This window comes from Tripterygium wilfordii, chromosome 21 (assembly GCF_013401445.1).
Source record: "Tripterygium wilfordii isolate XIE 37 chromosome 21, ASM1340144v1, whole genome shotgun sequence".
Lineage (NCBI taxonomy): Eukaryota > Viridiplantae > Streptophyta > Magnoliopsida > Celastrales > Celastraceae > Tripterygium > Tripterygium wilfordii.
In genome coordinates this window covers 15,250,810-15,278,697 of record NC_052252.1, presented here as the reverse complement: position 1 = coordinate 15,278,697, position 27,888 = coordinate 15,250,810, and the positions used below count along the sequence as shown (strand labels likewise).

Genomic DNA, 27,888 nt, shown 5'->3' with positions numbered 1-27,888 from the left:
CAAAGATGATCAATTAACGATGACGCAGCAGACAAAGTCTTTCTGCAGCTTCCATGCCAAGAAACAAGTCAATTTGTAAGCAGAAGAAGTCCCCGGATAAGAACATCGAGAAGGTGAAATCGGGTATTTTGACAGACCTTTATCAATGCTGTTAATGATAGTATTACACCCTTTTTGGGTTATGAAAAGAGAATCCAAGTAGTGACAATTAACTGTCTGAAGAAATGCTTTAATAAGGATTATAATTAACTCATGACAAGCTTAACACGAAAATGATATAATAGAATGAGTCAATGACATGACGTACATAGACTATATGTTGTAGGTTTTCATTTCATTGGTTCTGGCCTTCTGGTATACATGTGTTGTTGCGGTTCATCGCAAGTAATATAGGTAGGAAGTGTTAATTAGAGCAGAAATGCAGTAATTATTTTATTAGTTATATGTTTTGTGTTGTTTAACGTTGCAGTTAGGGCAGAAGAGAAGATTAAACGGGAAAATAAATGCTTGTATTAAGAGGCTAAGAGCATGGCAGAAATCAGTCAGGAACAAAAATGAATAAAAGAGGAGCAGAGGCAATCGAGGAAAAAATATGTAGAGATTGAAGCAGAGCGCAAGCAACTGTGGAAAGAAACAGAGGATTATGTATGCTAAGCAGGGCAAGTCAGAGGATTTGTTTCTTGGCAGGGAAGCTGCAGAGTCCTCTGTTCTTTAGTGTCATTGCAGCCCCCTCTATCAGATGTTTTGGTACTTAGACCTCCAAGCCAAAGTTTTAACTTTTAACCAGAAATAAGATATATATTTTTTTATATTCCTCTTTTTTCTTTTTTGATTCTGTTACTCTTTCTTACGAGGTGAGGATTGGCTTCTGCGAATTGATGAAGTTATGATCATGCAATATATAGAGACAGTAGGCACAAAGACAATCAGCATGTGAGCCCTAATTTTGTTAGGGCCGGGCATGGATCAGCTGTACTTCCCAACCGATCCATTATCAATCTATTTTTTTATCTCGATAATTAATCATCAACCGACCTACGAAGTTGGACCGAAAATTTAACCTGATCCATGTAAAAATGAGTCGGTTGCTGGTCATCAAAATACTCAAAAATCGGTTGATTGATAATTACCAACCATCCGACTATTGAAAAGTTTGGGTCAAAAGCCCAAAAATATTACAAACCACTAGTTGCCAACCAGCCTATAGAGGTGGAAACTACCAAACTGGAAAGCCCAAGGCCCCAAACCCAATTCACAAGCCCTAGACTCTCACTCACCCTCTCTCTGCGCTCTGTGTTCTCTTCAAATATCTGATTTGAAGTCTCAATGTCCTAGTTTGGTAATATCATCGAAGTTGGTATCAACGGTAGTGGTGATTGATATTTTTCTCTGTGTTTCTGGATAAAATTTTTGATGCTAGTAGATTCGAATATTCGATTGAGAATGCTAACAGTAAATAGCTTTAAGAAAGAGTATTGTAACCTATGAAGGAAATCTTGTGGTTCAAGTGGAAAATTGGATTCGTATGTTCAAACTCATTCTCCTAGGAGTTCCAAGAGTGCTTGGTCTGGGAGTCAGAGGCATGAGAGGGGTGGCTAAGATGGGAAGAGAGGAGACCATAAAGATGGAAATTCAAAATCGATTCGGAGACGGTGTAAGAACTGTTTCAGTATACTGCTAGTGATATTCACTAGGAAGTTTGGCAACTCTTGAGATCTGGAGCTGTTAAAAATAAATGAGGATTTTCGATTCTTAAGGATGATTAGGATTCTGAATCCTTAAGAAGAAATCCTCTCTTTTCGGAAGAATTCATTCTGGTAGAAAAGGAGACTTACTCCTTTGGAAAGGAATCCAATATCCAGTTTTCCTTGAGTTCAAGTATTCCACCAACCAAACATGATAATCATTAGCAAAGAACTCCAAGTAATGGTCTTCCATAATCAGTATCTCTCTCGTCTCCATAAGTAATGGTCTTCTCTATAGCTGGGATTCAGTGTAATTTTACTCAAACGGATACTGAACAAACCAAGACCCAACACCCTCAAATTCCTTTATCCGCCACACGGATCCTTCCTAAAATTACAAACATTCCTAAAAGTCCAAACTATCTTTGGCTGTTTGATTGGAAATGCATAAAAAATTCAAATGAAAACAAATCAGATAGGTGCGACAAAAAGAAAAAAATCTTGACTCCCTGTACCCCTCTACCATAACTGTTCACCAACTTTTGAGGCAGTTTCTTCTTTTTCCCTCATGCTATCCAATATTCCTCTCTCACCATTATCCACAATCAATACCAAAAAAGACAAATAGCAGGACAATGATATACTAACCATTAAATCAGCAAGTATGTTAACATGTATCAACCCAACTTCCCAGGATCAAACCTTATACCAGAGCTCTTTTCCCATTACTTACAACTTGTCTCACATATGACATTACCTACATAATCCCCATTCATAATACTCAACCAAATCCAAATCCTTCATTGCCTTCATGAATTGCAACCAAAAGTTTCTCCTCTAGAAATTCCTTGGAGGGATACTCAAGTAAATCCAACTGATTGAATCTGCAAGAATTAATTAATCAAAATCAGCAATTTTTTCATATGCCAATATGCAGTATTTAAAATCGAAGGAGATGGTCGACTTTTGACAGGTCTTAAAGCAAGCAATCAAGCATAATAAAACATGCAAGTGTGCAACTCATATAAACTCACGTACAACTACAATTTGTAAATTACCAAGTATGTGCAGATGGCAAGTGATCATGGCTGCTATATGCCTTGTGTATCTGAAACTTATGTGAACCCGAAATTCCTTGAAGTGCACTGAAGCCTTCTAAAGGCACCTGGAAAAATAGAAAGACCAGCATTTAGACTCCCTAAATATATAGATCTTCGGATTCCGACTAATAAAAAAGCATCCAACAAACTAAAGCCACAAAAAGCATCCATATTGGAAGATTTTTCCTTTAACATTCCTGAGGACATGTCTCTTCCCCAAACACGAGTACTTCCTTTGTTTTTTTCCCTCTCCCTTCAATTTCGACTTTAACCTCTATGTCTATCTATTTTGTCTCCTCTCCTCCTTTTCATCTAGTTTCTTCTTTTTTCTATAATTTGATCCCTCCATCCCATTTTCTCTCCCTTCACCTTCTTGTTCCTCTATGTTTTTCATCCCTATAAAATTTTCTACTTAACTTCTTTCTTTTTGCTTGTTACTCTCTTTTTTTTTAATCGAATCGCTCACCCCAGCTTCCCCCCTCTCTTTTCTTTCTCAACCCCTCTCCCATCCCCCTTTTTATTCCTTTGTATTATTTTCCTCTCTATAAATTTTCCACTTACCTGCTTGTCTCCTTTTTCTTGTTTACATCACTTCTTTTCCCAAGTTCGTAAGCATGTACAACTATAAAATTAATTTCTCATCACCTACACAAATGGGAATCATGTTTTAGTGGAAACCATGAAATAGTCATGCCAATTCTGCAGTAGCATGGTCCAAATGAGGAAACAAAAAGGAAAACTACTAATTCATATGTCAACATCAACTCATAGAATATTTTCTAGGACTACCACGAATTCACTTGTTTGCCAATCCTTGTATCACAATCAATCAACTATTAACCTAATTCAATTGCCCAACACATAATGAAAAAACCCTACAAATCAATACCACAAATACAAAACGAAAAAGACCACCAAAGACCCCCTTTTGCCCCACTTGCTACTGATCAGATAGAAACCGAAACCAACAAAGCAAGATCCTTGAGAAATACCAAATTTACCCAGAAATTCAGATTTGATCGCCGTCCATTCCTGATTACGCTTCACACCGCACACCGTATTCACTGGCCATCCATTGTGGTTCCATGGATCGTAGAAGCTACGAGATCCATGAGGCAAAACCGAGAAAAAAGATGATCGACATCCACGAAAAGCTAAACTTAATCTCTATCGGACACCAGCGAAGATGCATGCCCATGAAGCAGAGAGATGATTATAGAGAACGAAACAGACGGAGAGAAAAAAGAGCTTCGTGGATAACGAAAAGAGAAGAGGCAAGAGAGCTTCTTTGCCAAGAAGTAACGGCAATTGCAATTATAGGTTCTTCTTTGGTCAACAAAGATATTGTTTTTTTTGTTGACGTCTCTATTGTAAAATGTGTTTTGTTTATATGAATATATTGAGAGACGTGTTTTTGTTGATGTGATTGTATTAGAATGGTGTGTTTTGGTGTAATTTTGTTGAGAACAATATGGAGGCATGGAATGTTGTCATGATAGGTGGTAAGGGATAATGTATAGAAATTTATATTTTGTTGATGATTGTATTAGGAGACATGATTGGCTTGACTTTTTATGTAATGGACAATGCAAGAGATCCTTAAAATATCACTCCAAAAGTCCTTCAATCTATGTGGCATTAAAATAACCATTGATTAAAAACACACATGTAAGGCCCACTTCACTTCCAACACTCTACATTAAATGAGAATCTTTTGAGTATCATTTTTTTCGGGTCAATATTTTTTGTTGGCTCAGCAAATAAGACACCATTACAGTTGCCCTAACTCGTGACAACTCCTTTAGGACACGTGTCTCAACAGCTAAAACTTGAGAACATGTCTTTTACCCAAACACGCGAGTATATTATTGAGGTCGCTCGCCCGGAAACCAATTTAGAACAGGTGTTGGCAAGCCAATCTTGCCTCACCGGTTTTAATATGTAGTATAGATATTGATTAGGTGTTCTATTTTTAATATATAGTATAGATAGTTCATACTCTATTGGCTAATAGTCTCTATCATAATTCAAGATTGGCGGTTTAGGCTTTAGCTACACATGAAATTTATATGTAATAATTGTGTGATACCATACGGAGCTTCTTTTTTTTATAGGCACCATACAGACCATGAGGGCCAATTTCTTGTGGGGACAAGCCATAAAGTAAAAGCCCAAGACTTTGTCAATAAAGAAACAGAGCAATATATTATAAAATCATGCGTAAACCCAAGGAGGTACAGTCCACGCGGGTGCCCGAAACCTACTGTAATATCTTTTATAGATAGTAAAAAATTTTATTTTTATTTTTAAAAATCATAAATATATAGTATTTTTCATAACGAATTCAACGATATATTTTTTGTTTGAAACAAAAATCAAATTCTTCGTGATCAAAAACATCAAATATTTTGAGTTTATATCCGATGGTCTAGAATTGTTGTGTCGTTTTCATGTTGAATTTGATTTTTGTTTCTAACAAAAAATATATCGCTGTGTTCGTTGCGATGAACACAACATATTTATAATTTTTAAAAATAAAAATAAAAATTTTTAATGTTCAAAACAGGTATTACAGCAGGTCCCGGGCTTCCCAGTCCACGCTTTCCATCCCACCTCGCTTTCCATCGTTGGAAGGAGCTCCAATTTTTAATTATAATTTGTTTTCCCAAAATCATGTTAAAGTAATGATTTGGTTTGTTGGAAAATGACATATTAGAGTTTAATAGTTAAGAATTAGTGTTTAGATTTTAATGTTTAAGGCTTAAGATTTAGATTTAAATTTTTAGAATTTAAGGTTCAAAATTTTAAATTTTTTTTTCTTCAAAATCTAATATATTCCTCCACATTAAGAATATCAAAAATACTAAAGAACACATTTTAGTATATTATTTAAAATAGTTTGTGAGAGAATTATAGCTACAATTGTAATAAAGAATTTGAGACTACTATGGCACATCCTTCCATCCTGATAGACTTCGCGCGACACGGCACTTGCTGACTTGCGACTTGCGACTGGCGAGCGTGACTTGTATAATTATTTAGAATTAATATCTGCCTACTTGGTCATCTTTTTCTTTACTTCCGAAAAAATCAACGTCACATGCCGATTGTCTTTTTGCCTGACGTCTCTATATATTACACGAGCTTTACTTCATGATTTGCATAAGCAAATCCTCAGCTCGCAAGAACGAGTGACGTAAACAAAGAAGAGGATTAGAGGTAAAAGAATGAAGCTTTATTTCTGGTCACTACTTTGGTTTGCAGTTGCAAGTGCCAAAACATCTGATAGAGGAGGCGGCGATGACACTGAAGAACAGAGGACTCTGCAGCTTCCCTGCCAAGAAAAAACTCTTCTTAATTGGCCGGCTTACCATACGTAATCCTCTGTTTCTTTCCACAGTTGCTTGAGCTCTGCTTCAATCTCTTCATATTTTTTCCTCACTTGTCTTTGTCCCTCTTTTATGCATTTTTGTTCCTCACTGATCTCTGCCATCTCTGCTCTTAGCCTCTTAATACCAGCCTTTATTTTCCCATTTAATCTTCTCTTCTGCCCAAAATGCAACCTCAAACAACACAAAACACATAGTAACTAATATTAACAATTACTGCATTTCTGCTCTATTAGAATGATTGGTCAAAGATGACCAATTAATGATGACGCAGCAGACAGAGTCTATTAATAGAGGCCTCTGCAGCTTCCATGCCAAGAAACAAGTCCACAATTTGTAAGCAGAAGTCGTCCCAGGATAAGAACATCGAGAAGGCGAAATCAGGTATTTTGACAGACCTTTATCAATGCTGTTAATTATAGTATTACACCCTTTCTGGGTTCTTAAGAGAGAATCCAAGTAGTGACAATTAACTGTTTGAAGAAATGCTTTAATTAGGATTATAATTAACTCATGACAAGCTTAACTTGAAAATGATACAACAGAATGAGTCAATGACATGACATACATAAGACTATATGTTGTAGGTTTTCATTGGTTCTGGTATACATGTTGTTACTATTCATCGCAATTAATATAGGTACGTAGTATTAATTAGAGCAGAAATGCAGTAATTATTCTTGTTAATTATATATTTTGTGTTGTTTAACGTTGCAGTTTGGGCAGAAGAGAAGATAAAATGGGAAAATAAATGTTGGTATTAAGAGGCTAAGAGCAGAGATGGCATAAATCAGTGACGAACAAAGATGTATAAAAGAGGAGTAGAGACAAGTAAGGAAAAAAATATGTAGAGATTGAAGCAGAGCGCAAGCAACTGCGGAAAGAAATAGAGGATTATGTATGGTAAGCCGGACAAGTCCGGATTTATTTCTTGGCAGGGAAGCTGCAGAGTGCTCTGTTCTTCGGTGTCATTGCCGCCTCCTCTCTATCAGATGTTTTGGTACCTACACCTGCAAACCAAAGTTTTAACCAGAAATAAAGATTCATTTTTTTAACATTCCTCCTCTTTTTTTTTTCCTTTTTTTTCCTGTTACTCTTTCTTACGAGGTGACGCTTGCGGCTTGGCTTGTGCGAATTGATGAAGTAATGATTGAGTAATATATTAATAGAGACGGCAGGCACAAAAACAATCAGCATGTGAGGTTGATTTTCAAGGAAGTAAAGAAAATGGCAGGGCTGGACATGGTCGATTTTACCGATCCATTACCATTCCATTTCATGTAAAGATAGGTGGACTGGTGGTTATCAAAATCCTCAGAAATCGATTGCGCCATAATTTTTCCGACCAACATACTATTAAAAAGTTCGGGTCAAAAGCCCAAAAATATTACAAACCATTAATTGCCAACTAGCCTATAGAGGTGGAAACTGGAAAGCCCAAAGCCCAAATCCAAATGACATTCACAAGCCCTAGACTCACTCATCCTCTCTCTCTGCCTTCTGGGTTCTAGGGCAGCGCATGGTCAATCGAGTTTGCTGAAAAATCAAAACCATTACCGACCCGAGTAATGGTTGTTCACTGAGTCGGTTGGTCGATAACAATCCCCTCCAGAGAACGAGAGTCCAGACTCCAAGAGAGCCACTGTATTAATTTTGACGCCTTAGAACATGAAGTTATTGAAGCGATGTCCACAATCATTCCGCTTGTAGTCTTGCGTACCCAATTGGTCCACTACAGCTTCTCCAAAATCAGATCCAAGATAGTGAATTATAATCAATCGGATCGAATCCGTGGAAGGAAGAGCCAGAGTGTCTCAAACCCCAAATTAGTTGTTTACGTCAATTTCGGGAGCATCACAATCATGACAAGCAAAATTTCCAAGCAAAATATTGGCAATTCAAAGTTGAGATTCTAAGCAAATTTATTGCAATTCAAACATTCCCGTTAGGTCTTGTCAATTCCAAGCAAAATTTTTGTAATTCAAAGTTCAGATTCCAAAAAGATAAAAAAAAAAATCAAAGAGAAATCTTTGTACCCATTTTTACAGAGGAGGCATCTTTGGGAGTATACCCAGCTTTGGATCCTGCTTACAGCCAGATTTTGTCACCAACCCAGTGGGTTGATAGGCAGGTTTGACTCGGGTCTCACCTGATAGGCTTGGGCCTAGTGTAGTGAGATGGATTGGTTTTTGGGGTCATGCCAAATTGGGCCCATGAAGAGGAAGTACAAAAACAGTGTAGAGAAACTACCCAGGGATTATGAAAAGAACAAGAAATTGGTTCTCTTAGAGAAAGCCGATCTCAAATCTGGCAAAAGGAGACCGCTGATCTCGAATCCGGCAACCATACGACTGAGTTGTATAACAAATGGTATCAGAGGAAGACGATTCTCGCTTCGATCTATGGCGTATTTAGCTTTTCCTTCTCTATTTCCAGATCGCTATAGTTGTTTGAGTTCGAATTCAACACCTCATGTTCAGTTGGAGCTCCCTAAATTCAATGGACAAAATCCAATGTCCTGGATTTGCACTACGGAGATACTCTTTGAAGAATACAGAGTGCCTTCAAGTGAAAGACCGTTTATTGCACGACGATTCTGCGAGGGTGAAGCCTTAGAATGGTTCAAGGTGCTGGAGAAGAACCACTATCACCGTGTCTTGAATGATTGGACACTCTTCACGGAAGCCACATCTCGTTGTTTTGGGTACATGCCAATCTTTGCATCTAGCATTGAAGATGATGGGTTAATGGTTGAAGGATCGGTGGTACCGAATGAAGATGAAAGGTTAGTAGTGGAAGAACCGGTGCTACCAAATGAAGATAAAGGGTTAACGAACTTCGGAGTTGGCAACCCAGCCACCGTGGTCGATGTTGAGCTACCGGTTGCGGTCGAGAGCATCATCGCTGATGCAGTAACAGATTGTCCAGTGCAGGGCAAGAGGCAGCAGGTAATAGACATTCTTGTTTTAAATTTGTGTTCGGGTATGAAGTCTAGACAACAAGGGAATGATATGGAGTTGCTTGATGGGCTGCTGAATTTTAAAACAAAACCTGGATTATTTATTGGTGCACACAAGTTGTTTGAGGAAATGGTCCAAAGAAAAATGTGTTCTTGGACCTTTGTGGTAGATGCCTTTGCAAGTAGGGGATGTTGTGTAGAACCAATTCCATTGAAGCTTGTGAATGGAGGGGTTTATGACCCCGGTGGTTATGAGATGAATAATTCGTTAGTTGGAATGTCGAATAAGCTTGACAAAAAGAAACTGTTGATAGAGGTTGATGGAATGGAAAGATTGGTCATACTTTTGGGTTCACAAGGGGGAATTTGTAATGCATGTAAGGTGTTCGATCATTTGCTTCCAACAAGAACCGGTCGAGAGAGGGATGTTAAACGAAATTACTCGAATGGGGAACATATTTTCATCATTGCTGGTTGCGATAGTATTTTTTGTGCTGATTGCGATAGTAAATTTTGTCAAGCGATGGGGATAATGTTTGATGGGGTGCTAAAGAAAGGAGTATTTGTAGATGATGTAAATATCGTGCAAGATGAAAAATATTGTGTGGAAGGTGCTGAAGGTTTGAAAGATGAGACTGAATTGGTGAAAGGTGAAGTGGATTTCATGAATTTAGAAACTCATTCAATGAAGCATGGAGTGATTAAGGTGAAACCATCTGATTTGTATATGCTTGAGAAAAAATCAAATATTCCAAGGGGTGGCACAACTTTGGTATCTACAAATGAGAATGGACTGCTCGTAGGTGTTGGAGATTTGGTTGTAAATTTTGAAAGTCTTGGGTTTCATAATGACCATCATGTTCTTGATACGCCTATGAACTTAAGTGCAATAGAAACTCAAATGGAGGCTGCAAACGAAGGAGAAGGTTCAGACAGTTCTCAAACACCACGAGATGAACTAGTGTTCATTGCTAATTTTCCATTTGATCCTGGCGGCTGCAACAATTTCACTTTCTGGGATTTCACACCTTGTGGACAAGGCGTTTTTGAGGGAGGAGGAATTGTCACCAACCCAGTGGGTTGATAGGCAGGTTTGACTCGGGTCTCACCTGATAGGCTTGGACCTAGTGTAGTGAGATGGATTGGTTTTTGGGGTCATGCCAAATTGGGCCCATGAAGAGGAAGTACAAAAACAGTGTAGAGAAACTACCCAGGGATTATGAAAAGAACAAGAAATTGGTTCTCTTGGAGAAAGCCGATCTCAAATCCGGCAAAAGGAGACCGCCGATCTCGAATCCGGCAACCATACGACTGAGTTGTATAACAGATTTCACTCCACTTTCATATCTGGGGGGAGTGAAAGTTAAGGAGGCCATCGTTGTTGATGGGTTTGAGGGAAGAACACGAGGTAGGTTGGAAGAATAGGGATCTGTGAGGAATATGTGGAGAAGCGTAGGGTTGGAATGGGGATTTGTGAAACATGAAGGTAGTGAGGACTAACGAGGGTTAGAGAGACTACAAGGAGAGGAACCTCTTGCCAGATGGGACTGCGTTTGTCTTAGAGCACCAGTCAAGCTTATCACTAGGTAAAGAACGAGCCAATACAGATGCGAGGAGACGAGAGACAGAGAGTCGAGGAGAGGAGAGAGACTGAGATAGTGAAACAGAGAGTATAGGGCTTGTTTGTGAGTTGTATTTGGGTTTGGGCTTTTGTGAGTTGGTGAGTGAGTGGATTTAGAATTGGTTTGGGTTTTTGGCCCAATTCCTTTTTATAGTTAATCGACCGATAATTATCGATGAAAAATTATGATGAATCGACTTTTGAATATCCTGGTAATCACTAATGAGTCAATTATCGGTCCAACTCCAATAAATCGATTGATGATTTATTATTTGTTGGATGAGACTGAATCGGTTTACTGATTCATTATTGACGCTAATGGGTTCTCTTCAAATATCTATTTGAAGCTTCAATTTCTTAGTTTTGATAATATCATTATGTTTGAAAAAATTATCAGGATCCTTCTCCACAGAAATATCAAAAGAATAATAAAGAAAATAGAAATGGAGAATAACACTACAATCACGACACAAGAATTTATGTGGAAACTCCAAAACCAAAGAAAATTCACAATGATTGTTAGAAACAACCAGAAAAAATTCACTATGTGAAAATTATTACAACTACCCTCTCAATATTTTTCTCTCACCGAGAACCTAAGAACCCCCAAAAGACGAACAACACTCGGGAATTTCTCTCACTCAAACTCTCCCTCAATCTTGCTCTCCTTTGTTCTATATCTTGATATCTTCTGTTCTGTTTCTTACCCTGCCAAATGACTTGTTCTCAATACATGCATGTGCCTATCCATCACACTAACACAATTTTAAAACAAATAAACAATCATTTAATGCTATGCCACCCATGTATGCAAGCCAGTCTGAACTTTTCTTCTTCACCTACAACCAAAATTAGAATCAACAGTAGTGGTGATTGATATTTTTCTTTCTCTGTTTCTGGATAAAAAATTTGATGCTAGTGGATTCAATTGAGATTGCTGACAGCAAATAGCTTTAAGAAAGAGTATTGTAACTCATGAAGGACATCATGTGGTTCAACTGAAAATTTTGATTCGAATGTTCAGACTCATTCGTCTAGAAGTTCCAAGAGTGCTTGTTAATTCAAAATTGATTCGGAGACGGTGTAAGAACTGTTCCTGATCGAAGAAAAAAGTTGTTTCAGCATACTGCTAGTGATATTCTCAGGGAAGGTTGGCAACTCTTGAGATTTTGCGCTGTTAGAGCAGCCGAGATCTCAAGAGTTTGATGATGACGAGGAGGGAAAATATTCTGCTTGCATATGATCTATGCCTTCAGAGTCAATAGAAAACCCAATGTGGGTTTGTTACTACTCATTCTTCTTTTTCCTGAAAATAATCGAAAAAGTCGGTTGTATCGTTTACCCTACTCCGACTCAGTAAGTACTCGAAAAAGTCGGTTGTCAACTATTACGCGACCTACAAAGCTCTAAACCCATAACTCGTAACTCAACTCAAGCTTTAGGTCTATTCTGGAGTTTGTTTAAGCTGATATTTTACGCACATATGAATGCACACCACCATAGAGTGTTTCCCTTCAGCAACTGATCATAGCTCTTCGTCTGTTCTGCAAACCCATAAACCGGTTTTGGAACAGACACCACACTCGCCAAATGCCACAAAGCCATAAATATACCCATGAACCACCAAAAACAGAAGGAAAATCACCACCAGAGATAGGAACACCAAAGAGGTATTCTGAGAATCAATCGCGATCACCAAAATGGCCAAGAACGTACGCAAAGAAAACAGAATAGCAAACCAACATCAAAAGCGCCACCCACAAGGGTGAAGACTGAAGAGCAACATCATCATCATCAGCATGTGCTGAATGATCAGTTCCCATTCAGTGGAGAAGAGCAGTAGCCCAGCAGTGTGCTCCTTCAGCTTGCAACAACAGCAAAGCTCCCTCCACAGTTCCAACCATATCGCCTCCAGCAAACACAACCCACTCTCCACCACACAAATGAATTATGGTATACATCTAGCTACACCCAATTTCTTCATATGTTTTGGCTGCTTAATTTGATAATCCAATGTGTGTGTGTGTAATATTTCCGGTTTTATGTTTCTTGCAGGGTAAGAAGAACATAATGTTAGCTATATATGAGAATATAGAAATAGAAATTGAAGTGATCAGTAGATTTTCTATTGAATATTTCCTATCTCCAGTGTGTAGTTAGTTGATTGGTATAGTTTAATTAATTAGCTAGGCTTGGTTTAGTGTATAAAGTACGGACATCTATATATATATATATATATATATATATAGACACACACACACACATAATTGCTTTGTAGTTATCAAATATTTTTTTCTTTTCATTTAAAATTCCAAATTAGAGGGGCATAATATAATGCATATGTTAGGAATGCATAATCAAGATCTACATAATTAATACATGGTAATAGAATAACTTGAAAAATTGAGGAGTTTTTAAAAATACAAGAAATACAGGGTTTGGGAAGTAAATTGATTGGAGTTGAAATTGTTAAGATTCGTAAAAAGTCTCATATCAGTTTGGTATAAATCAACATATGGTTTATAAGTGCGAGCCCAATCTCAAACACTTGAGATTCTTTTAAAAAAATAATGTCACGCGGGCCTTGGACCATAAAACAATACCTCAAGTGAATTGAGTTCAACACAACCAAAAATATAATTGCTTGGCCGTTATCAAATATTGTTTTTTCATTTTTCATTTATCTTTTCATTTAAAATTCCAAGTTAGTGGGGCATAATAAAATGCATTTGTTAGGAATGGATAATCAAGATCATCATAAATAAATAGTAATAGTATAACCTGATAATTTTATAAGAAGTCTTCAAGGATAAACTAAATACGAGGTTTAGGAAGTAAATTGATTGGAGTTAAAAATCAAAAATAGTTGGTTGTTATTTATTTTGTAAGTAAATAAAAATTTCTAAGTTAATAATTAACACCACCAAAAAGGTTCAATTTATTCCTGAATCAAGCACTAGCCAAGCTGAACAACAAAAGAATCAACTTATCAAAAAAACAAGTAATTAAATACTCAAAAATATTTTCAACTTTTTTGAACACGGAATCAAATAAACCCAATTATCCCAATAAAAAAAAGAACAACAAAACATCAATGAATCATGCCCATTAAGAGGTGAGGTGGATTGGGCCTAGGCCCAGCTCAGTAGTTGAGGCTTGGGGGTGCCCATTAGCTCTGGTTCATGGTCTGGCCCATGCAAGTTACAGCCTTATAGGTATGCTGTACAGTTGATATTCTAATTTTAGTTTGTAGCTCCAGAAGAGCCGCTGATGCACCAATCACCATGATAATTTTTCGTAGATGGGCATATAGGTAATTTACAAAAAATCTGTGTCCTTATTTTTAAATGTTTTTGTAATTGTTTTTATTGAAATAAATTTTGTTGATTTTATCCTTATTGATAATTGCACCTTAATCTACTTTCAGTTTGTAGTTCCAGAAGAACAGCTGGATCCCCCCTTTCCCTATGTATATGGCCAAACGGATTGGCCTTTTATTTCCCCAAAGTAAATGGAAACTGATCTTCTTTGCTCACTTCCTTGGTCTTGATTGGTCTTTTCTTCTTGAGACTTTGGAAAAGTGCCTCCGGTAGGAAGGTCTTTAGAAAGATCAATCTTTGTCTATTGCCTCTTCGACCTTAAGCTTTTAATTACCTTTTCTTTGGACTTGGGAATCTAAACATATTTAAAGCAAAGATTTTGTGTCGTCCCTCGGACCATTTTGTGGGTCAATTTCTTGTCGGGGACAAGTCATCAAATTAAAGAATTAAAGATCCAGAGAGACATAAAAACTGCCTAAACTCCAGTTGTAGACGACGTCTGCATTATCTTACAGCGTACTACTGTACATCGGCTGCATTATAATTATAAAAAATTAAGCAGTTGTCGAAAGTATGGCAAATTATACTAATGTTTTTTAAAGAAAATTAAGTGAAAGAAAGCAAAAGTTGACAAAGCGTGAAAATTTTGGGGTCGAATGAGACATTCAATGAGGCAAAATATGCTTGAGTCATTGATTAAAGCCCCCTTCCAAGGGATAAGTTTTATCTGCTTAGGAGCTGGTTTGGTGTTGTACCAAAAGTGTAAGTCTAGAATTGATTATTTGCTTATGCTGGACTTGATTTAGGATATTACTTTCTCTGTTCGCTGTTAGCCTGTTAGGTGTTGGATAACGACATATTATTATAGTGAAATTTCTCTGGTTTGGTCACAAGCTTGTCACCAAACATGAAGGAAAAAAAAAAAAACACCCAAATAACGAAGGCACCTCTCAGCCTGTCACCAATGCATATATCCAAGTATCCAACGGTGTTGACTTCGTCGTGGATTACGCGTTCCCAAAATCCAATGGTGTTTGTTTGTGATGCGTTTTATCTACTTTGTTTGCGTTTGCGATAGGAAACCCCACATTAAAAAATTCACCCACTGGGAAGTTTTGAATATTTTAATTGGCAATACTTTCAAGCACATATATATGTTTGGAGAATAGCATGGACACAAATGAAAGGAATTTGGACAACTTAAGCGTATCAATATAAGACTAAACATAATTATATTAATAGTTTATATAACATACTGAACACAAATCAACCTCATAATTAGACTTCGCTATTTGAAGCGAAAGACTCGTATTTGTCTTGTTAAATGTAATTTGTGGCTTGATTTTTAATATGTGTTTATGTTAACATTTTGGACAGGAGATATCCAAACTCTAGCACTTGGAGGTAGAAGTGTTTGGATTATGGATGATGTTTGTGTTAGTTTGAAGATTCATGATAATGGATCGCATTGAATCTAACTTGTTCACCAAATGAGTTATGTGCAGTCTGAGAATATAAAGCTAGTTGTTCGAGGTTGCCTTATGGGAAAATCATTAAGCCTTATTTCGTGCCAAATGGGAAAAAAATGAGACGGAAGGCTAACACCGGAATAAAAGAATTTCTATTGAACTGAAATGAAACACAACACATTGTTGGAATGCATTAGGAATTTCGTTGAATGAGAATACATCCTGAAATGTCTTGGGGCGTGTTGTACAAGCTAAGTCAGAAACGTAGTCACGGATGCTTCGAGAGTAAAGGGCTACACTAAAAACTAGTTGGCCAAAGCCATGCTAATTAAAAAGATAAGTAATCAGAGTCATTGCCTAAGAAAACAGTAAATATATCTAGACGCGGGGTCATTGTAAACGTCTCTTCTTCCTGCTTTTATACTCTTCATGGTGACCATAATGATGTTTAACTCCTATTCTCTTGGCACATTCTTGACGTGAGCAGATGTGGAGGATCATGGGGAACTATTCTCTTACTTGTTTCTAGGATTCTTGGGTCAAAAACTCTTTATGATCGCACCATCCTTTTGATAGTAGACATCATGGTGAACCTCTTGGGTCATGGTCCATATTCATTTGAGAGGAAAGAAGAATTATTCATTTGGAAGGAATCCAATCTTCCCTTGAAGTTTTAATATAGTAATGAACAGCAATAATGGTTTTGACGGGGACGGTGTTTTCAATAAAGAAAAACAATAAACATTCATCTCAAGGTCTTGCTATGCAACACTGATTTGAAGAGGGAAAAGAAAGTCTTGTTATGCGGCTATGCAATCATTACTGATTTGAAGAAGAAAAAAAAGGTATTGCTATGCAATACTGATTTGAAGAACAAAAAAGAAAAGGTTTTGCTACGCAATACTGATTTGAAGAAGAAAAAAAAGAAGTCTTGCTATGCAATACTGATATGAAGGGAAAAAAAAAGAAGGTCTTGCTTATCCAATACTGATTTGAAGAGCCACCCACCTGCCATGGATGAACCATCATAATTTTTATTAGATATCCTATTTTGATTATTGTTAGTCATTATCATACCTCATAAGTCCTAACAAGAAGTACAGATTTATGTAGGAGTCTCTATCATATGGCAAGGTTGTGAAGAAATTTAAATGTACTTTTGTGATAATATAATTTTCTGACTATTTTGGGTGCCAATTCCTTTTTAAAAAAGAAATCATGTGTAGACCCCAGGTGCGGTCGAGGATTCCATTATCTACATTGATGGAGATCGCCAGGAAAAGTACGATTGACTTCTTTGATTAGTGGAATCTCTTGTCCTACTTCGTTTTTCTATACTTGCTAAAAAACCAACGTCACATGCTGATGGTCTTTGTGCCTGACGTCTCTATATAAACACCATCTTTACTTCATCTCAACTCGCAGAAGCCAATCCTCAGTCCTCACCCCGCAAGAAAGAGGAGACAAAAAGAAGAAGAGAGGATTAGAGGGAAAAAAAAATCTTTATCTCTGGTTACAAATTTGGTTTGCAGGTGTAAGTACCAGAACATCTGATAGAGGAGGAGGCAATGACACTACAGAACAGACGACTCTGCAGCTTCCCTACCAAGAAATAACTCTTCTTGCTTGTCCGGCATACCATACGTAATCCTCTGTTTCTCTTTCCACAGTTGCTTGCGCTATGCTTCAATCTCTTCATACTTTTTCTTCACTTGTCTCTGCCCCTCTTTTATGCATTTTTATTCCTCACTGATTTCTGCCATCTCTGCTCTTAGCCTATTAATACCAGCCTTTATTTCCCCATTTAATTTTCTCTTCTGCCAAAACTGCAACGTTAAACTACATTTCTGCTCTAACTAACACTACCTACCTATATTACTTGCCATTGTTCTGCCTATGAAAGCTTGAGACAATCCTCGTACAGCTTGTACTTCATTACAAAGAAAATAATATGGCACCCCGCAAGCATTATTAGACCACAAGTCTGTCAGTTCCAAGTTGCATATTGTTTCTATATTTTCTGGTACCCAGCTTTAAAGAGCATCCACATACAATATCACGTGGACATACTTCCAGAAGAGCGGTCAAATACTGGTTGCTCAAAGATGATCAATTATTCTGCAGCTTCCATGCCAAGAAACAAGTCAATTTGTAAGCAGAAGAAGTCTTCGGATAAGAACATCGAGAAGGCGAAATCGGGTATTTTGATAGACCTTTATCAATGCTGTTAATGATAGTATTACACCCTTTTTGGGTTATGAAAAGAGAAATGCTTTAATAAGGATTATAAATAACTCATGACAAGCTTAACACGAAAATGATATAACAGAATGAGTCAATGACATGACGTACATAGACTGTATGTTGTAGGTTTTCATTTCATTGGTTCTGGCCTTCTGGTATACATGTGTTGTTGCTGTTCATCGCAAGTAATATAGGTAGGAAGTGTTAATTAGAGCAGAAATGCAGTAATTATTTTATTAGTTATATGTTTTGTGTTGTTTAACGTTGCAGTTAGGGCAGAAGAGAAGATTAAACGGGAAAATAAATGCTTGTATTAAGAGGCTAAGAGCATGGCAGAAATCAGTCAGGAACAAAAATGAATAAAAGAGGAGCAGAGGCAATCGAGGAAAAAATATGTAGAGATTGAAGCAGAGCGCAAGCAACTGTGGAAAGAAACAAAGGATTATGTATGCTAAGCAGGGCAAGTCAGAGGATTTGTTTCTTGGCAGGGAAGCTGCAGAGTCCTCTGTTCTTTTGTGTCATTGCATCCTCCTCTATCAGATGTCTTGGCACTTACACCAGCAAACCAAAGTTTTAACCAGAAATATTTTTTTTTTCTCTTTTTTCTGGTTTCTGTTACTCTTTCTTACTCTCTGCGCTCTGGGTTATATTCAAATATCTGATTTGAAGTCTCAATTTCCTAGTTTTGGTAATGTCATCAATATTAGTATCAACGGTAGTGGTGATTGATATTCTTGTCTCTGTTTCTGGATAAAATTTTTGATGCCATTGAGATTGCTGACAGTAAATAGCTTTAAGAAAGATTATTGTAACTCATGAACGACATCTTGTGGTTCAAGTAGTGATGCAAACTAGCTTGAGAAATCACAACTCAACTAGTAATCATGAAATAAGACAATGGAAATTAGAGAATCATTCACTGATTTTTCATTAAGCAAGGAATCACTCCTCAAATAGAAATATTCTTCATACAAAATATGATACCTTTCAAATAAAAAGACATAACTATAAATAGGATTGAAACTCAACTCTATTTGGTAACTACTTCCCATCACATCCCACAATCACGGCTCCTGTATTGATGCCTTAATTACCTCCCTTAACACAGTCCTCAGTGGACCCTCCATGATTGCCATTAACTCCTCCTTGCTGATTGATTCCATCCTTAACCATTATACCTCTTTGCCGTGGATCTCTCTCCAATTTCCGTGAAGTCAAGCAACTGTTTGGGCTTATTGAATATCCATATTGCATCAAGTACAAAATTGGATTCGTATGTTCAAAGTTCAAACTCATTCTTCTAGGAGTTCCAAGAGTGCTTGGTCTAGGAGTCATTGGCATGAATGGGGTGGCTGAGATGGGAAGAGAAGAGACCACAAAGGTGGAAAATTGGAAATTTAAAATCGATTCGGAGACCATAAAGATGAAGAGTAGGGTTCCTGATTGGCTGATTCTTCTTCAAGTCTCTAAGGCTGGATCTTTCAAGTGGGCTCACATCTTCTTCATTACAGGCTTCTGTTCTAAGGAATTGGGCCTCATTCAGATTGATTATTTCAAGCCCATCATTCATATTTAATCTACACGACACTATTTCTCAACTGTACCGTTGGGCTACAGTACATTACTTGTCGTTCTCTCTTGAATTGTTGTAGAAAACAAGTAGTTGTTTCAGCATTACTGCTAGTGATATTCACTGGGAAGGTTGTCAACTCTTGAGATCTTGGACTGTTATTGTGTAAGTCGGATGTATCATTTACCCGACCTAGTGAGCAATCGAAAAAGTCGGTTGTCAACAATTACCCAGCCCACAAAGTCTGGCTGGGTAAATGGTTTTGAGTTTTGACCAAAGTCGATTGGTTAGATGGGTAGGTTGTTCAGCCAATAATCAACATATTCAACTCTTGTCTAGACCTAGAAACGATGCCCTAGAATAGTTATCGGGATCCTTCAACTCTGCCATGGCTAGTAACACCACAGTTACCTTGCAGTCGAGAGAGAGGGCTCTGTTCGAAAGTAAGTGAAGAAGAAGAAGTAGAGAATGAGTTAGGGCTGAAGCTAAGAATTGGTAGGGACAGTGATAGTGTTCAAAGATTGAGCATTATGATGAAATTTTGGGATGTACTTAGTAAATCGTGAATGAAGCATATTTTGAACAATAAAATAGTATCATTCGGGAATCAACTTATGAAAAAGTAATTAAAATAAAAGATTTTAAATATTGAAAAATATTTTTAATTTGCAAACTATTGTTTCTTGTGGGGGACAAGATGAGTATTATATACAACCCAAATTTTACCAAGAATACCCCAATTTTAATAAACCCTAGTTAAAAATATAACATTATCAAGTACACTCATTTTTCTGTTTTTTTTCTAAACATACAACTTACACCCTAGTCCCAAACCCTAAATCTACAACTCTGTCATGGCTGATAGTACCACCATCACCACAATCTACACTATTAACATCATCCTCCTCTTCTTCATTGACCTCCAAATCCTCCCTATTAGACCCAAGCCCTGAATCCCCATAAGTCCCAAATAAATCATTGTAGCCACCATCAATTTTCCTCTAGAATAGTTATCGGGATCCTTCAACTCTGCCATGGGTAGTAGCACCACAGATGCCTTGAAGTCGAGAGAGAGGGCTCTGTTCGAAAGTAAGTGAGAAGAAGGAGAGAAGGAGTTAGGGCTGAAGCTGAGAATTGATAGGGACAATGAGAGTGTTCAAAGATTGAACATTTTGATAAAATTTTGGGGTGTACTTAGTAAATCGTGGGTGTACATAACACTCATCTAAAGAAATAGAACAATACAAAATCATGGGTAAACCCGAGGTGGAGTCCACACCTAAATTAACTATCTATCTTGCTATCCTCGCGCGCACCGAACGATTTTCGCGCGATACCAACGACTTGACTTGTGAGCGTGACTTGTATAATTATTTTGAATTTGCTATCTGCCTACTTGACCATCTTTTTCTCTACTTCCTAAACAATCAACGTTACATGCTGATTGTCTTTTTGCCTGACGTCTCTATATATTACATGATCTGTACTTCATCAATTCACAGAAGCCAATTCTCCCCTCGTAAGAAAGAGTAACAGGAACAAAGAGAGAGGATTAGGGGAAAAAATGAAGCTTTATTTCTGATTACTACTTTGGTTTGCAGGTCGTACCAAAACATCTGATAGAGGAGGAGGAGAAGGCAATGACACTACAGAAGAGAGGACTCTGCAGCTTCTTCCATGCCAAGAAACAACTCCACAATTTGTAAGCAGAAGAAGCCCTCAAATAAGAACATCGAGCAGCAGAAATCGGGTATTTTGACAGGCCATTATCAATGCTGTTCATGATAGAATTACACCCTTTTTGGGTTCTGAAAAGAATTCCAAGTATTGACCATTAACTGTTTGAAGAAATGCCTTAATAAGGATGATAATTAACTCATGACAAGCTTAATACGAAAATGATATATAACACATTGAGTCGGACAAGTGTGATTGATGACTGATAAACTAATACTATAACCTGAAATTTTTGTTAAGATTTTATCACACTGTCATATTCGCATAACGCAACCCTACTGAGTAGTGATGTATAAGCAAAGATCAAGTCTTTCTCATACATCTATGTGTTTTTTGAGAACGGTCTAAGGAGAACAGAACAGTGTGACTTTTGACCCAAACAGACAATAATGATCGGTAGAAATACGGGGTTTGAGAAGTAGATTAATTGGAGTTGTTTCAAAATGGTTGGCTGTTATTTAATTTACAAGCAAATGAAAATTCTAAATAAATAATTAACACAACTAAAATGGTTCCATTTATTCCTGGATCAAGAACAGATTAAACAACAAACTAAGGTGCTTTCTGAGAAGAAGTTGATGCACATACATACAACCTCTGGGGCTGGTGAAACTATTGTGGTGGAACAAGTTTTGTTATTCAAGTTACTTACATAATTTGAAGCCCATCAAACCCATTATTTATTGTACCAGAGTTGGGAGTTCTTCAGTTCATTACTGAGCTTCATACCATCTTATCCTGATTTAAGAACAAAGGGAGGCACCCCAATCTTTCTGTCTTCAAAATCTTTCATTATGTTTGCAATCGCTGATGCATTCGCGCTATTCTCTTCGGGGACATCCATGCTAAAGTTTTTGTCCATCCTGACATCGCGGTACGCTGGAGAAGATTTCCTGGAAACCCTGCCCTGTAAGCCTCTTCTGTTCTATAGGATCTGGACAGTGAAGTTTTTGGATCTGGACGGTGTTTTCTATATAGAAAAAATAAAATTTTCAACTTTTTTACAAATTTGAAGACTAATTCAAACAATAATGATTTAGATCTGGACGGTGTTTTCTATATAGAAAAAGAAAATGAACATGCCCCTCTGGTGCTGCTATGCACTACTGATTGGAAGAGTCATTAGAAATTCTATTTTTATTATAAATAATGTTTGAGACCTCCAAAAAATGACTCAAAAAACTTTCATTTAATGTGGAGTATTAGATGTAAAGTGGGTTCTATATGTGTTTTTAATCCATGATTATTTTAATGTCATATAGATCTGGAGAACTTTTAAGGGTGATATTTTGGAAGTCTCTAACATTTGTCTTTTTATTATTTCTTGTCATATCATTATGACTCATACCTCCTAACCAGAAATACAGATTTTTGTAGGACTCAGTTCATACTCCATTGGATAGGCGTCTCTATTAAATTTCAACATTGTGGGCTTAATTATTAACTAAGTCTATGTAGGAGATTTCTATGTAATTGTGTGAGATCCACAATTTGCAGACTATTTGCGGGTCACTTTCTTGTGGGGAACATGCCATTGAGTAAAGGCAAAGACTACGTCAATAAAAGAAACAGAAGAGTACAGAATCATGTGGAAACCCGAGGTGGAGTCATGCCTACATTGTCTATCTCGCTGTCCACCGCGCGCACCGAACGATTATCGCACGATGAGCGTGAATTCTTTAATTATTTTGAATTACTATCTGCCTACTTGGGCATCTTTTTCTTTACTTCCGAAAAAATCAACGTCACATGCCGATTGTCTTTTTGCTTAACGTTTCTATATATTACACGAGCTTTACTTCAGGATTTGCATAAGCAAATCCTCAGCTTGCAAGAACGAGTGACGTAAACAAAGAAGAGGATTAGAGGTAAGAGAATGAAGCTTTTTTTCTGGTCACTACTTTGGTTTGCAGTTGCCAGTGCCAAAACATCTGATAGAGGAGGAGGTAATGACACTAAAGAACCGAGGACTCTGCAGCTTCTTCCATGCCAAGAAACAACTCCACAATTTGTAAGCAGAAGAAGCCCCCGAGTTAGAACGTCGAGCAGGCGAGTTCGGGTAATTTGACAAACCTTTATCAATGCTGTTCATGATTGAATTACACCCTTTTTGGGCTCTTAAAAGAGAATCCAAGTAATGACCATAAACTGCTTGAAGAAATGCCTTAATAAGGATGATAATTTACTCACATGATATAATACAATGAATCAATGAAATGACATACATAGACTATACGTTGTAGGTTTTCATTGGTTCTGTATACATGTGTTATTGCTATTCATCGCAAGTAATATAGGTAGGTAGTGTTCGTTAGAGCAGAAATGCAGTAATTATTTTCATTAGTTATATATTTTCTGTTGTTTAACGTTGCTATTTGGGCAGAGGAGAAGATTACATGGGAAAATAAAGGCCGGAATTAAGCGTCTAAGAGCAGAGATGGCTGAAATCAGTGAGGAACAAAAATGCATAAGAGAGGGGCAGAGACAAGTCAGGAAAAAATATGAAGAGATTGAAGCAGAGCGCAAGCAACTGTGGAAAGAAACAGAGTTGATAGCAAACCAGAGTGCGGGAATCCAATCCAAACTAAATCTCATGTTCAAATTAGTAAAAGCAAGAGCTCAGAATGACACTGCTTTGGTTGCTGAACTCACTCACTCTCTTCGGTTTGTTTTATTTCCCTCTCTAATTATAATCACTTGTTGGTTTATGTGTGTGTGTATATAATGTTTGCATGGTCAAGATTAATATAACGTCTTGAACTACAAGACATAGAAAAGACACATAAGGTTACTCTACCTCTCACTGCGTATACAGCATATATAGAATTAATAAAGATTCAGCCTCAAAAACATGGAGCTTTGAGAGTGAAAATTTGAATTAGTTAAAAAAAAGTATTGAAAAGAAGAAAAAGACGAAGAAGATGAAGACAAAAAAGTGAGAATAGAGAAGAAGAAGAACAAGAACATAGAAAAGAAGAAGGTGAAGGGAATAAGAAATGAAAAAAAGAAAAGAAAAGAATGAAGAAATATGAAGAAGAAGAAAAGGAAAAGAAGAGAACCTGCAAAGAAAAGATCCTTTCTTATAGAAGATATTGGTAAAAATGCTGTAAAAATTTTCTTTATGTATTTTCAAACAACAAGAGAGGTTCTCAACTAACCCCTTCTGTGGTGCTACTACTAAAATAAGGTCTATCGTTAAAAATATCAGCTATTACACAAATTAACAGCCTTTTTGTTTCTTTTGTGTTGCCAGTGATTTAGTAGCTAAGCAGAATGTCCAAATCCAATGAAGAATTCTGCTTGTGTCGGCTTGTATCTGTTTAAAAGGAACAGAGAGCAAATGTGTGGCATCGACTGAGATTGAAATAAATAGAACTCCGTTCTATCCTAGTTATATTGTGTTCGTCTCTCTAGGGTTTTTTTTTCTTTCAATCATGAGTCTGTATGTAAATAAGCTTGAGATTGTAATTATCTCTGTTTTAGTACAACTTATTGAACTTGTGATAATTGTTGTGATCACTAAACAACTTGAGACATTAGCACTTTCATTGCAATGGTTACCTTTCAAATTGCTTGCTGTAGTTTATTTATCAGAAGATTGGGAGTGCAAATGATATGTGCTACGTCCATGCAGAGTATGATATGGGCCACGTCCATGCAAGAGTCAAAGTAATGGAAGCAAGTTATGAAGCGGTTTCATGCAGTTATAGTTCAGTTATTATGCAGTTTATTATTTGTTTATTAATGTAGATAATGTACAGAGTTGGCAGTTCATTTAGTTATTTCTCTTGGTTGTATATATGCAGTAAAACAACTCAATGAAAGGCATGTTGATATTGCCACAAACTTCCTTTTTTTTCTTCTTCTTTTCTTCTCGGATTGCTAATCTTCTATAACCCAAAATTCTTCATAACAACTGGTATCGGAGCCGGTTCCGGCATGGATACGCGCGGCAAATCCAATGCAGAGTTTCGCAATGACGTTAATGAAATTCTAGCCAGACATGAGTCAAGCTTTGATCAGGTGAATTCTGCCCTCCAAGCAGTGTTAACCGAGCTTCAGGCCTTACGTACTACCCGAACCTCAAATACCCACCATTCTGAAATCAATCCATTTGCCCCAGAAGCATCCTCTCACCCTCACACCTCTCGCTCTACCCACCAAAACGATCAAACCAACCAAAACCTCAAACTATACTTCCCAAAATTCAATGGAGATGATCCAACTGGCTGGATTTACAAGGCGGAACAATATTTTGATTTCAAAGGAATTGCACAAGACCAACGTGTTCCATTGGCTTCATTTCATCTGGAAGGAATAGCTTTACAATGGCATAGATGGATGACGAAATTTCGAGGGCCATTAACTTGGGAGGAACTCACAAAGGCAGTACTACTCAGGTTTGGACCAACGGATTTTGAAGATCCGGCGGAAGCACTGACACGGCTCAGGCAAGTAACAACTGTGGCAGCTTATCAGGAGGCCTTTGAAAAACTCTCTCACCGTGTTGATGGGTTGCCCGAGAGTTTCCTTGTTGGCTGTTTTATTGCAGGGCTGCGGGATGACATTCGTATCGATGTAAAAATTAAACAACCCCGTACCTTGGCAGAAGCAATTGGCGTAGCTCGGCTAGTAGAAGAACGAAATCTCCTGCAAAAGAAACCAACCCAATCAAACAACCGACCACAGCCAGTCTCTTCCTCGTATCGGGTATCACCAAACCCCGCTGCTGGAGTTTTAGGACCACCACCAAATATTCGTTCCAACCCAACCCAAACCGCTTCACCTATAACCTTCCGTCGAATTACCAATCAAGAAGCGCGGGAGCGTCGAGAGAAGGGCCTATGTTACTATTGTGATGAGAAGTTCACCCCGGGCCATCGTTGTGAGCGGCCACAGCTTTTTATGATTGAAGAATCAGTCCAGGCCAGTCCTGAGGAGGCTGAAGGCGACCATCCAAAGGATGAGCATCCTAAAGAAGCTATACCAGAAATATCTTTCCATGCAATTGCTGGTGCGGAGCACCCACAGACCATACGTGTCGTAGGCAAGTTGAAAAACAAGAGTGTTACTGTGTTGATAGATGGTGGTAGCACCCACAACTTTATTGACCAAGCTATAGTCTCTAAGTTTGGACTACCAGTGGCTCGTGACAAGAAGTTTCAAGTTATGGTCGCTAACCGTGAGATGATTGATTGTGCGGGACAGTGTCGAGCACTTACTATCAACATACAAGGCCTACCCGTTACTGCCGATTACTATGTCCTACCAGTAGCAGCTTGCCAATTGGTGTTAGGAGTCCAGTGGCTGGCAACTTTGGGACCCATCGAAACAGACTACAAGCAGTTATCCATGACATTTACGGTGGAGGGAGTTAGACACAGTTTCCAGGGAGTAAAGCGAGATGGCATTGAGGCCTTGCATGAGAAGGAACTCAACTGCTTGCAAGGTATTGGTTACTTGTTTCAAATAATTTCTTCTGACCCCTGCAGTCCATCTAGTCTTCCGTCCCCAGAGTTGAGTCGACTCCTTGCTGAGTTCTCCCATGTGTTTGAAGAGCCTACTGCTCTGCCTCCGCGACGATCACAAGACCATCAGATTCCTCTACAGCCAAACACAGGTCCAGTCAGTGTGAGGCCATATCGATATCCTTACTACCAAAAGGCCGAGATTGAAAAGATGGTGAGAGAACTCCTACGGACGGGATTAATTCGGCCTAGCAACAGTCCGTTTTCCTCTCCGGTTTTGCTGGTTAAAAAAGCTGATGGAACTTGGCGGTTCTGCGTTGATTATCGAGGCCTCAACAATATCACGGTGAAAGATAAGTACCCGATTCCTGTAATTGATGAATTATTAGATGAGCTCCACGGGGCCAAATATTTCTCTAAACTAGATTTACGATCTGGGTATCATCAAATTCGGGTGCACGATGAGGACATTCCAAAAACAGCTTTCCGGACACACGAAGGGCATTACGAGTTTGTTGTTATGCCGTTTGGTCTCACAAACGCGCCCGCAACCTTTCAAAGCTTAATGAATGATCTTTTTCGGCCCTACCTCCGGCAATTTATCTTGGTTTTTTTTGATGACATTTTGGTATATTCCAAGTCATGGGAGGATCATCTTACCCACTTGCAACATGTTCTACAAATTCTTTCAACTAACAGTTTATTTGCCAAGGAATCGAAGTGTCGATTTGGTGTCTCACAGGTGGAATACTTGGGCCACATCATCACGGAGCATGGAGTATCGGTTGACCCATCAAAAATACAAGCTATACTCGGGTGGCCTACGCCAACAACGGTGAAGGCAGTTCGGGGTTTCCTTGGGCTAGCAGGATATTACCGCAAGTTCATACGTCACTTTGGTATTATGGCGGCTCCTTTAACCAGGTTACTATCCAAAGAGGGGTTTCGCTGGGATGCTGAGGCAGAGAAGGCATTCACTCAACTGAAAGCGGCTCTGACTTCTCCACCAGTCTTACGCCTACCTGATTTTTCTCAAAGGTTTGTAATTGAGTGTGATGCTAGTGGGATTGGAATTGGAGCCATCCTCATTCAGCAAAATCAACCGGTTGCATATTTTAGTGAGGCTCTTAAGGGATCAGCCCTGTCCTTATCCACCTACGAAAAGGAGATGCTGGCAATAGTCAAGGCGATCAAGAAGTGGCGTCCTTATTTACTTGGGAAGCCCTTTACCGTTCGAACGGATCAAAGAAGCTTGAAGTATTTATTGGAGCAGAGGATTACAACCCCAGCACAGACTCGTTGGTTGCCAAAGATAATTGGATATGA

General features: G+C 38.0%; 1 protein-coding gene and 1 long non-coding RNA gene across 4 annotated transcripts; one reads left to right on the top strand and one right to left on the bottom strand.

Moving 5' to 3' along the window:
• Positions 1 to 2,312: 2,312 nt before the first annotated feature.
• LOC119989955 lies at positions 2,313 to 4,073 on the bottom strand. Of its 3 annotated transcripts, none has more exons than XR_005465918.1 (3): positions 3,778 to 4,073; positions 2,744 to 2,850; positions 2,313 to 2,569 (listed from the first exon to the last, which is right to left on the bottom strand). It is a non-coding gene; the product is annotated as an uncharacterized LOC119989955 (long non-coding RNA). The 3 variants fall into 3 exon arrangements; XR_005465919.1 differs by having other exon boundaries at positions 3,787 to 4,073; XR_005465920.1 differs by lacking the exon at positions 3,778 to 4,073 and adding an exon at positions 3,347 to 3,520.
• Positions 4,074 to 22,826: 18,753 nt separating this feature from the next.
• LOC119989553 lies at positions 22,827 to 24,648 on the top strand. The gene is made up of 3 exons (XM_038835157.1): positions 22,827 to 23,153; positions 23,478 to 23,758; positions 24,348 to 24,648. The coding sequence occupies exons 1-3, from the start codon at positions 22,971 to 22,973 to the stop codon at positions 24,382 to 24,384; spliced, it is 501 nt and encodes a 166-aa protein (XP_038691085.1). The 5' UTR covers positions 22,827 to 22,970; the 3' UTR covers positions 24,385 to 24,648.
• The last annotated feature ends 3,240 nt before the right edge of the window (positions 24,649 to 27,888 follow it).